The sequence below is a fragment of the Microcaecilia unicolor genome, chromosome 6 (assembly GCF_901765095.1).
Source record: "Microcaecilia unicolor chromosome 6, aMicUni1.1, whole genome shotgun sequence".
Taxonomy (NCBI): Eukaryota; Metazoa; Chordata; class Amphibia; order Gymnophiona; family Siphonopidae; genus Microcaecilia; species Microcaecilia unicolor.
In genome coordinates, this window is record NC_044036.1 from 98,757,414 (window position 1) to 98,769,675 (window position 12,262).

Sequence of the window (12,262 nt, forward strand, 5' to 3'; positions counted from 1 at the left end):
CTCTGTTCTTTCCTGGTTTTCTTCTTATCTCTCCCAGCTTACCTTTAGTGTATACTCTAGTGGATCCTCTTCTACTTCTATCCCACTGTCAGTTGGTGTACCTCAGGGATCTGTCCTGGGACCTCTTCTCTTCTCCATCTATACTTCTTCCCTTGGTACTCTGATCTCATCCCATGGTTTTCAGTATCATCTTTACGCTGATGACTCCCAGATCTACCTCTCCACACCAGAAATCTCAGCCGAAATCCAGGCCAAAGTATCAGCCTACCTGTCTGACATTGCTGTCTGGATGTCTCAGTGCCATCTGAAACTAAACATGACCAAGACTGAGCTTCTTATCTTTCCCCCTAAACCAACCTCTCCTCCTCCCCCATTCTCTATTTGTGTGGATAACACTCCCATCCTTCCTGTCTCATCAGCTTGTAACCTTGGGGTCATCTTCGACTCCTCCCTCTCCTTCTCTACACATATTCAACAGACTGCTAAAACCTGTTGTTTCTTTCTCTATAATATCAGCAAAATTCGCCCTTTCCTTTCTGAGCACACTACCAGAACCTTCATCCACGCTCTTATCACCTCTCTCTTAGACTATTGCAACTTGCTTCTCACAGGTCTCCCACTTAGCCATCTCTCTCCTCTTCAATCTGTTCAAAATTCTGCTGCACGACTAATATTCCCCCAGGGTCATTACACTCATATTAGCCCTCTCCTCAAGTCACTTCACTGGCTTCCTATCCGTTTCTGCATACAGTTCAGACTCCTCTTATTGACCTATAAGTGCATTCACTCTGCAGCTCCTCAGTACCTCTCCACTCTCATCTCTCCCTACATTCCTCCCATGGAACTCCGTTCATTGGGAAAATCTCTCTTATCTGCACCCTTCTCCTCCACTGCTAACTTCAGACTCCGTTCCTTTTATCTTGCTGCACCATATGCCTGGAATAGACTTCCTGAGCCGGTACGTGAAGCTCCATCTCTGACCGTCTTCAAATCTAAGCTAAAAGCCCACTTTTTTGATGCTGCTTTTAACTCCTAACCCTTGTTCAGAACCCTTATTTTATCATCCTCACTTTAATATTCCCTTATCTCTTGTTTGTCCTGTTTGTCTGTCCTAATTAGATTGTAAGCTCTGTCGAGCAGGGACTGTCTCGTCATGTTCAAGTGTACAGCACTGCGTACATCTAGTAGCGCTATAGAAATGATAAGTAGTAGTAGCAATTTAAAAGGAATGTGCTTACAAAAGAAATTAGAACACAGAGAGGGCTCAAAGCACAAAACACAATGCAATATGCAAACAAAATACTAAGAGCCTTCAAAAATAGGACAAGCCCTTTTATTCCACAGCATAGATCAATTTGCACATCAATGACCCAATCTTGTACATGATTGACACAACATGGACCGTGTTTTGGCATACAGCACCTGCGTCAGGGGTTGTTAGATATTTAAAAAATCCAATGTAAACCTACCTAGCTTCACAGCTGGGGACAAAAAATAGGGACCTTGCCCTTAAAAAAACAAAGTAAGAACCCAACACTGTTCCAAATATTTTAACATGACGTGGCCTCGTAATGATTACCACTCAAAAAATGCCACCCAATGAAAATTGTTGAAGGAAAAAAGGGAGAATTCAGTATAGGCTGTATCCAACAGCCAAACCCATTCTCAGTGCAGCTCACTTAAATGCTCTATACATCATTAGACTCCCTGAAAAAATATGCTTCAATCGCTTTTGTTGTTGTTTTAATCTTCTTTAAAAAGAATTATGTATTTAAAGCAAGTTAATAAAGTTCCCAATGAAAATAACAAGTACAAAAATAAAGAAGCCAATAGGCTATACAATCCAAAAATATCCATCTGCTGAAAGGAAAACCAATCCCAGTTCCTCAACTTTAATACCAGTTATCTTAGTTTAAATCAGCCATTTTATATCTCTATATATGTATATGACAATTTAGCACCAGTCTGGTCAAAAACAGCTACAGACGTCAGTTACGATGTGGAAAGGCGCCACAGCAGAAAGAAAATAGGAAAAATGGAAAATGGGGCCATTTTACTGCCACGCTAAAAGAGGCCTCAGAGCACAGGAAGGACCCGCCCTGGGGATAGCACAGGTCATTTTTTAGCACTGCTTAGTAAAGGCCCCTAAATACAAAATGCTACTTTCGCTGTCACATCTAACTTCCCAACTCAATGCAGATGTAGTTAAATATCCTCTGAAACAGGAACTTTGTGAGAGCATGTGAAAAAAAAAAAAAAAGATTACCAGCTGCTCTTAAACAGGAACTATTATCGGTGCAGACGGCTCTAAACACGTTAATCCAAGAGCACTCAGCTAAAACACAAACCTTTTACAAATTCCAGTTGTAGAAGCATAGCAATAAGTGTGGGAAACTATTAGCTAAATTGATTGCCAAAAAAAACAGGCCACCAGGTCCATTGTTACTATACAAAATACCTCGGAATTATTGGCCCATACTGATAAAATATAACAAAACAGCTGTTTCTTAGGCTGCACAGCCCAGACGCTCATGCCAGAGATCTGGCTCATGCTTCAGAACAAAGGTCTTTTTTAAGACCACTACAATACAGACTGTATTTTACAACATTGCTAATTCTGGATCATCATTATCGTTCTCAAGTATTTAGACTCCTGATGTAGGCCCTTTGGCCGAAACACAACGTTGTGTCGAGTCAATATACTGATTAATAAAGTTTGGTTCATCTTCACTCTGGAACTCCTGGTTTTTTACCCACTGTTTTGTTATATTGTGACTATCCGTGGGATTTCGTTGAGTTCTCCACGTTCGTGGATTCCATACTGATAAAGACATTTGTAATACTTTTAAACCTTTTATCAAACTTTATATACTCTGTCTGCAACTGACGGGTTACCGGGACATCTTTACTTGGAAGGATTAACTTTGCCTCCTCTTTCACAGTTGAACCGCAAACTTTTAAATCACCAATTCACTTGGATGAAGTCCACTGGGCGATTTCTATTAATGTATTAGGAAAGGCTCCCAATCCGGTCGGCCTTCGAGCTGAATTTTACAAATTATTGGGTGATACCATTGTCCCACCCCTGACTATTCAATGCCTAAGTAGAAGCGAGATCCTTGCCTGAATAGGCAGATAACTAGTGATTTTGTGAATCGCTGTGGGACTCAGCAGGGCAGCCCACTATCACCTCTTCTCTTCACCTTATCTTTGGATCCGCTTATACAAGATATCCATTCTAATCTCAATATTAATTGTTCTTGGTGCAGATAATTTTAAATTGGTGGCCTTTGCTGATGATCTCTTAGTGCAAACAAGTCCTTTAGTATTTAGGTATTCTTCTCTCTCCACATGTGAAAGAACTTTACAATCTTAATGTGAACTGGATGATATGTAAAACAGAACAGCAGTTAGCTAGCTGGCAGGTTATCTCTACCTCTAATGGAGAATAAGTCTTATGCGTATGGTGATCCTGCCTAGATGGTTATACATGGAAAAGGTGCAGCGAAGGGCGACTAAAATGATAGCAGGGATGGGACGACTGCCCTATGAAGAAAGACTAAGGAGGCTAGGGCTTTTCAGCTTGGAGAAGAGACGGCTGAGGGGAGACATGATAGAGGTATATAAAATAATGAGTGGAGTGGAACAGGTGTTCACGCTTTCCAAAGATACTAGGACTAGGGGGCATGCAATGAAACTACAGTGTAGTAAATTTAAAACAAATCAGAGAAAATTTTTCTTCACCCAACACATAATTAAACTCTGGAATTCGTTGCCGGAGAACGTGGTGAAGGCGGTTAGCTTAGCAGAGTTTAAAAAGGGGTTAGACGGTTTCCTAAAGGACAAGTCCATAAACCAGTACTAAATGGACTTGGGAAAAATCCACAATTCCAGGAATAACATGTATAGAATGTTTGTACGTTTGGGAGGCTCGCCAGGTGCCCTTGGCCTGGATTGGCTGCTGTCGTGGACAGGATGCTAGGCTCAATGGACCCTTGGTCTTTTCCCAGTGTGGCATTACTTATAAACTCTACCTTTACAATTGTTAAAGGACATACAGCGGTTTGTTGGGCCAAGAAACCTAACTGCGCTATCAGCTTCCGTTGGTTAACTGGGCATGGGGGGGGGGGGGGGGGGGTTTGGGCCTACCTAATTTAGAGTTGTATTATATCGCTTGCTTACTGCAACATGTAAGGGATCAGCTCTACTCTCAAAGCTGTTTTACCCCCTTGAGTCTTGAGTTTATTTTGCCCCTTATAATTTACTTTCACTATTACATGTTGATCGGCAGTTGCTTCCTACTCAACTTAGGGCTAATATACTCTTGAGTCCTTTACGGAAGGCTGACTATTGGTGATGGGTCTAGGAGGGGATCCACAAGTCACTGATTTACTTTCTTTGCGAAGTAACCCTTCTTTCCAACCCGGTTTAGACAATAAGACTTTTATGCATTGGGAGCTGTTTTGGACTCGGCGAAGGATCAGGAAAGTATTCAATGGGGTACTGGAGATTCAGCATAGATGGAAGCAGGATATGATGCTGAACTTGGAATCATGTATCTTGCTATCTTCTATTCAGGGCATACTGTGGCTTACAAGTAATGCAGCCTCTAGGGAGTGTTACTTTCATGTCTTGCTTAAAGCATAGCTAAGCCAAGTTCAGGTAGTCTAGGCAGGAGGCCTGATCTCATCCCTTTGTCCTAAATATAAATTGTCAGGTAATACTTTCCATCATACTTTTTGGCCTGTGAGGCTGTCCAACACTTTTGGGATCAGCTTACTGTTTACCTGGCCTCACTCCTTCACTGTTGGATAGAAGGCATCCCGACCCAAGTGGTATTGGACTGTCCTGGGCCTGTGGAAGAGCCATAGCAGAGGTAACCTTGTTGTTTCAGAAGGCATGCCTATTGGCATGAAAATGTATCTTACAGTCCTATATTTCAGATACCCCGCCAGCATATTGGTACTGGCAAAATCAGGTGCATGTGTTGTTAACATGGGAGGCAAGGGGATCTTACAAATGCAAAACCCAATTTTTTTGAAGCTCTGGGACCCATACCTGTCCTCTTTGTCCCCCTAGGGATAGAAGTCTGGTTCTTAATGTGTTATGATTGCACTATCTTCTTGGCTTGATTTTTCAAGCAATGACTTGTGTAACTGAATATTTGTTTCACAAGAGGTACATGGGTGGGAAGAGGGTAGGGAAGTACTTTAGTGTCATTTCTCCTCTGGTGGCTCTGGGAGGTCATAAGAACCCAGGCCGTACAGGCTCGCTAGAAGGGGAGCTTGAGCTCCCTGCTCTGGGCAGGGTGTGAGAGCACAATCAAAGAAGATGAATAGGTGGATTTGAGCCTGTGCTATGGACATGGCAGAGTTTGAGGGGGGGGGGGGGGAGGAGTTGGGTATTGGTAATGTTAAACAATTCTGATTTGTGATGTTTTGTATTGCTTCTATATGTCTTTAATAATAAAAAAGATCTAACAATCAGTCATTAAAAAAACTCCAAATATACATAATATGGTCAAAGTCCCCACATTCATAATTGTTCAACCAATGTCCAAACGATACAGAATATAAATATTATAGAAGAAAAGACAAACGTGAATATCCCAGTCTGTGTAATCAAAACAGTACTTATCTTTAAAGTTAAACCAAAATCTCAACAGGGGGTCCCTGTTTCACTGTATCAGCTGCTTCAGAGGAAAGGGTCCACAAACCAAAGAAAGTCACTAGATTGGAACATGAACAATAATTGTTCTATGCTGGCATAATCAGAGCTCTTCTTCTACTGGCCATCTTGGAACTGTCAATAATCAATCTCTATGCAGACAAACTGAACTTGGTCCATGATTAATTGGTGAAGATGGCTGCCAAAGAATTTTCCAGCATTTGCAGTAGATTTTAAACTAAAAAAATTTGGATTTACACACCCAGTTCCTAGCAACCCTGTAATTACTTCACCATGATGTGCCTACAATTCTCAAATCTGTGCAAGAGGCTAAAATTGTTTCTGTAACCCCTCAGGCCAATACATCCTCAATGGAGCAAGTAGCTGGAAGAAGTCTCAGGTTCTCTTGACCTGCTAAGGAGCATCTGTAGAAGTGAGTAGTCTTAACTGTTTTGGATAAATAACACTACTGCACCTGGAAGCTGGGTGGAATTGCGTAGAAGTCCCTCATCTTGGGTAATGGGAGACTAGCATTTCCTATTAACCTAAACCATGCAGTAGCTACATAGTGATTGAAGATGTACAGGACAAAATTTAGGGAACCTGATTACACACTAACAAATTTCTGAATGTGCTGATCAACTTTTCTTTTAGGAGCTTGGGGTATTATTACATATCTCTGGACAGGAGTGCCATTACCACAGATATTCCAGGAGATACAATTTCCTCCAGAACTTGACAAGGCTGAAAACTCAGGTAGGTAGCACACATGTAGGAGACTTATTTAGATGTGGAACATCTGAAAGTAGGGCTGTTGAGAGGTTTATTGTGCCTCCTCCGATTCATGTAAAGCTGGGAGTAACTATGTGTTTACTAAAACTTTAGCAGTCAAAATTCCATCAAATTTGCATTGGCTTCCTCTTTCATTCTATTTTCAATTTAAGATTCTTATATTAGCTTTGAAGGTGTTCCATGAGGGAATACCTAGTTACTTGGTGTCAGCAGTTGCATCTTATGTTCTATCATATTCTGTATAGATCACTTAATGATCTCATCACCTAGATCTCCCCCCACCAGCTGTTGCTTACCTGGAATGTACCAGGCATAGTGCATTTATAATCCTCTGGTATTACAAGATGAAATGTATTAGTGTCATTTTAAAATTCTGGAGAGATTACCCACACACACTCTGGGTGTGCATTGCTGTACACTAGGGAGGGGGGGGGGGGGGAGGAGAATTTAGAGACACGTGGAGTTGCTAGACCGAGAGGGGGGGGGGGGGGGAATTGCCTGATCCAGAAGGGAGGGAAGTGAGGCAACTGCAGTTGTCTTGGGGGGGGGGGGGGGGGGGAAGGATTTAGAGACACATGGAGTTGCTAGACCGAGGGGGGGGGGGAATTGCCTGCTGCAGAAGGGAGGGAGGGAAGTGAGGCAACTGCAGTTGTCTTGGGGGGGGGGGGGGGGGGGGGGGGGCTTAGACAGGATGAGCCTGAGCCAAGAATGGGTAGGCTAGTGCTACTCACTTCTGGCTCCAGCACCAACATCTTGGAAAAAAATGCAGTGCTCTGGATCCTGGGCTACTACAGGCAGGGCCACTTTGCCATGCAAGATACACACTCCCCCCCCCCCCCCCCCCCCCCCCCCAAAAAAAAAAAAAATAAATAAAAAACCCAAACAAACCCCATACAGGCTCAAAATGATGGATGGAATTATTGCTATAAAACTCTTAAGTACTCCCTGCCTGTAGTAAGCTTAGTGTGAATTACACTCCTTCATAGCTTAACAGCACAAATGAAACAAAATTCATTCATGAAAGTTTCTGCATTTGTAGACTTTCACAAGAAAGCAGCACAGAAAAAATACAAAATGTCTAAATGATGCTGAATTTATTCAACTCCCAGCTTTTAAGAGATTTAACAGAAGCACAAATAAGGGCGTTGTCTCCTATGATAAAGCAGCTGCAAAATTTTAGACATTTTATATAGTTTTTATATTTAAAATATGTTTACACAGATTTTCAGCATTGGAAGTTTTGGTAAAGCACTGAAAGATGCCACAACCAGACTTTCTTCCCTTAATGCAGAAAGCTATTACTAACCCAGAGCTGTTCCCTCTCACCTATGATTTGCTATGCCAAGTGCTTGTTGCAAAGAATTTGTTCCTGTGGTGGTCCTTGCTGCAATTATACAGACACCACTGAAGGCACAAAGCACCATTTACCCTGGTTTAGGAATAAGGTTCACTACTATCATGGTATGGAAAATAACCCATTTACAGACACTGCCTAGTCAACCATTTTACACTTATGTTTTTCAGGAAGATTTAATCTTGTTTAAAAATTAGGTTGCATGCATTTCCAGGAGTAATATTTCACAAGAGTCTGCTGGTATTATGGACCATGGTCACCAAAAGCTGCTGTGACAAGAATGGGGACAATCATCATCCACATCACATAAGATGCATGTATCCCCCAAAATGGTAAATTTTATATCCTACAAAAATATAAATGGATGAAAAAGCTCTTCTCAGAAAAAAGGAAAACCCTCCCCCAACAAATATTGCTCATAATCTGAGGCTTTTTTTTTCCCAAAGCCACACCATGAATTTTTTTTTTTTTTTTTTGGGGGGGGGGGGGGGGGGGAGGGAGCTAGGGGCTGTTAGGAAAATTCCAGTTTTCATCCACCATCTTCAACTTTCATACATATTAATCTGCTAAAACCCACCTAAGGAAGAATAAAGAGATCAGAGGCGGTATTTGTGATTGCAATTATGGACAGAGATTTTTCAGTCCATGTGCCTGCTAAAACAAAAACAAATACAAGGTCTGCATTATAAAATTCAACTTTATAATTTGCTATTTATACTATGGTAGAAATGGAAGTTCCATGCCTCATCTGTAGCACAGTCAGTTTGTACACACACTTCCAGAAATGAAAGAAAGTATACATTCTCTCCTGCCCTACTGAATCAAGCATCAAATCAGTTCATACATAAGACAACTTTTTGGTATAACAGATCAGGAAGATAATGCTGGAATCCAGCCTCCCCTATCCATCCTAGCAATCCTTAGGCTGAGGAGTGTATCGAAGGTAGCTCTTGCCAGAAGGCAGGCTTTTGGTGTAAACTCCACGAGGAAACAGCTTACTGGCCTCTTCTTCGGGAATATTAGGGAGGACCATCACCCTATCTCCTTGCTGTGAAGAGAAAAGACAGGTCAGCAGTTCAGCATAAAAACAGATGAGCAATACAGCTCAGCAGTACCATTTTTTTTTTTACTTCAGATTTCTTCTTTAGGACCTCTTTTACTAAGTATTGCTCATATTTTGTCTAATAGCCCCTCCCTCCCTGATCCTTCATATGCTACACTCCTGATATTTTGTCCCTCCAAAGTTCTCAACCCAGTCCTCAAAACACACCTAGCCAGTCAGGTTTTCAAGACACCCACAATGACTATGTATGAGATAGATTTATATACAATGGAGGTAGTGTATGCAAATTTAACTCATGCATATTCATTGTGGGTATCTTGAAATCCTGACTGGCTAGGTGTATCCCGAAGACTGGGTTGAGAACTCCTGCTCTAGAGGGCAACCAAATCCAGTTTTGCCTGAAACGGTCTGGGCAAAATTTGCTGTGCAGCCAAAACCCAAACAGGACCAGCCCCCATTCTCTCCTCCCTACCTCGAACAGGAGCCCCTCCCCTCAGACCTATCATATTTCTGGTGATCTAGTGACTAGTCAGGGCAGGAGCTAGCCCAAATCACTCCTGCCCATGCTGGTTGTGCTGACAAATGGCTTCCGGCAAGGGCAGAAAGCAACTAGGGATCACTTCTGCCCAGACTAGCCACTAAACCAGCAACAATATTGTAGGTTGGGGCTGCACAACAGTTTTGGTTTCAGCTGAAAATGCACCAGCATTTTCAGCCAAACTCTAGTTTCCCTCATTAGCCAAGAACCGATAAAGCGAATGCTACATACCTGTAGAAGGTATTCTCCGAGGACAGCAGGCTGATTGTTCTCACTGATGGGGGTGACGTCCACGGCAGCCCCTCCAATCGGAATCTTCACTAGCAAAGTCCTTTGCTAGCCCTCGCGCGCCCGCGCGCACCGCGCATGCGCGGCCATCTTCCCGCCCGAAACCGGCTCGAGCCGGCCAGTCCAGTATGTAGCAAGACAAAACTCTGAAGGGAAGACACAACTCCAAAGGGGAGGCGGGCGGGTTTGTGAGAACAATCAGCCTGCTGTCCTCGGAGAATACCTTCTACAGGTATGTAGCATTCGCTTTCTCCGAGGACAAGCAGGCTGCTTGTTCTCACTGATGGGGTATCCCTAGCCCCCAGGCTCACTCAAAACAACAACCAAGGTCAATGGGCCTCGCAACGGCGAGGACATAACTGAGATTGACCTAAAAAATTTACCAACTAACTGAGAGTGCAGCCTGGAACAGAACAAACAGGGCCCTCGGGGGGTGGAGTTGGATCCTAAAGCCCAAACAGGTTCTGAAGAACTGACTGCCCGAACCGACTGTCGCGTCGGGTATCCTGCTGCAGGCAGTAATGGGATGTGAATGTGTGGACAGAAGCCCACGTCGCAGCTTTGCAAATTTCTTCAATGGAGGCTGACTTCAAGTGGGCTACCGACGCAGCCATGGCTCTAACATTATGAGCCGTGACATGACCCTCAAGAGCCAGCCCCGCCTGGGCGTAAGTGAAGGAAATGCAATCTGCTAGCCAATTGGATATGGTGCGTTTCCCTACAGCCACTCCCCTCCTATTGGGGTCAAAAGAAACAAACAATTGGGCGGACTGTCTGTGGGGCTGTGTCCGCTCCAAGTAGAAGGCCAATGCTCTCTTGCAGTCCAAAGTGTGCAGCTGACGTTCAGCAGGGCAGGAATGAGGACGGGGAAAGAATGTTGGCAAGACAATTGACTGGTTCAGATGGAACTCCGACACGACCTTTGGCAGAAACTTAGGGTGAGTACGGAGGACTACTCTGTTGTGATGAAATTTGGTGTAAGGGGCCTGGGCTACCAGGGCCTGAAGCTCACTGACTACGAGCTGAAGTAACTGCCACCAAGAAAATGACCTTCCAGGTCAAGTACTTCAGATGGCAGGAATTCAGTGGCTCAAAAGGAGGTTTCATCAGCTGGGTGAGAACGACATTGAGATCCCATGACACTGTAGGAGGCTTGACAGGGGGCTTTGACAAAAGCAAACCTCTCATGAAGCGAACAACTAAAGGCTGTCCTGAGATCGGCTTACCTTCCACATGGTAATGGTATGCACTGATTGCACTAAGGTGAACTCTTACAGAGTTGGTCTTGAGACCAGACTCAGACAAGTGCAGAAGGTATTCAAGCAGGGTCTGTGTAGGACAAGAGCGAGGATCTAGGGCCTTGCTGTCACACCAGACGGCAAACCTCCTCCAATGAAAGAAGTAACTTCTCTTAGTGGAGTCTTTCCTGGAAGCAAGCAAGATGCGGGAGACACCCTCTGGCAGACCCAAAGAGGCAAAGTCTACGCCCTCAACATCCAGGCCGTGAGAGCCAGGGACCGGAGGTTGGGATGCAGAAGAGCCCCTTCGTCCTGCGTGATGAGGGTCGGAAAACACTCCAATCTCCACGGTTCTTCGGAGGATAACTCCAGAAGAAGAGGGAACCAGATCTGACGCGGCCAAAAAGAAGCAATCAGGATCATGGTGCCTCGGTCTTGCTTGAGTTTCAACAAAGTCTTCCCCACCAGAGGAATGGGAGGATAAGCATACAGCAGGCCCTCCCCCCAATCGAGGAGGAAGGCATCCGATGCCAGTCTGCCGGTGGCCTGAAGCCTGGAACAGAACTGAGGGACTTTGTGGTTTGCTCGAGATGCGAAGAGATCCACCAAGGGGGTGCCCCACGCTTGGAAGATCTGGCGCACCACTCGGGAGTTGAGCGACCACTCGTGAGGTTGCATAATCCTGCTCAACCTGTCGGCCAGACTGTTGTTTACGCCTGCCAGATATGTGGCTTGGAGCACCATGCCGTTCCGGCGAGCCCAGGTCCACATGCTGACGGCTTCCTGACACAGGGGGCGAGATCCGGTGCCCCCCTGCTTGTTTACATAATACATGGCAACCTGGTTGTCTGTCTGAATTTGAATAATTTGGTGGGACAGCCGATCTCTGAAAGCCTTCAGAGCGTTCCAGATCGCTCGTAACTCCAGAAGATTGATCTGTAGATCGCGTTCCTGGAGGGACCAGCTTCCTTGAGTGTGGAGCCCATCGACATGAGCTCCCCATCCCAGGAGAGACGCATCCGTGGTCAGCACTTTTTGTGGCTGAGGAATTTGGAAGGGACGTCCCAGAGTCAAATTGGTCCAAATCGTCCACCAATACAGGGATTCGAGAAAACTCGTGGACAGGTGGATCACGTCCTCTAGACCCCCAGCGGCCTGATACCACTGGGAGGCTAGGGTCCATTGAGCAGATCTCATGTGAAGGCGGGCCATGGGAGTCACATGAACTGTGGAGGCCATGTGGCCCAGCAATCTCAACATCTGCCGAGCTGTGATCTGCTGGGACGCTCGCACCCGGGAGACGAGGGACAACAAGTTGTTGG

General features: G+C 44.6%; 1 protein-coding gene across 1 annotated transcript in view; it reads right to left on the reverse strand.

The window, feature by feature from the left end:
- Positions 1-8,490: 8,490 nt before the first annotated feature.
- Positions 8,491-12,262, reverse strand: part of PRDX6 (peroxiredoxin 6) — a 33,918-nt gene continuing 30,146 nt past the window's right edge. The window contains exon 5 of the mRNA XM_030208538.1: positions 8,491-8,861. Within this exon, the coding sequence (XP_030064398.1) occupies positions 8,724-8,861 (138 nt within the window). The 3' untranslated portion in view covers positions 8,491-8,723. The remainder of the gene's footprint in view (positions 8,862-12,262) is intronic.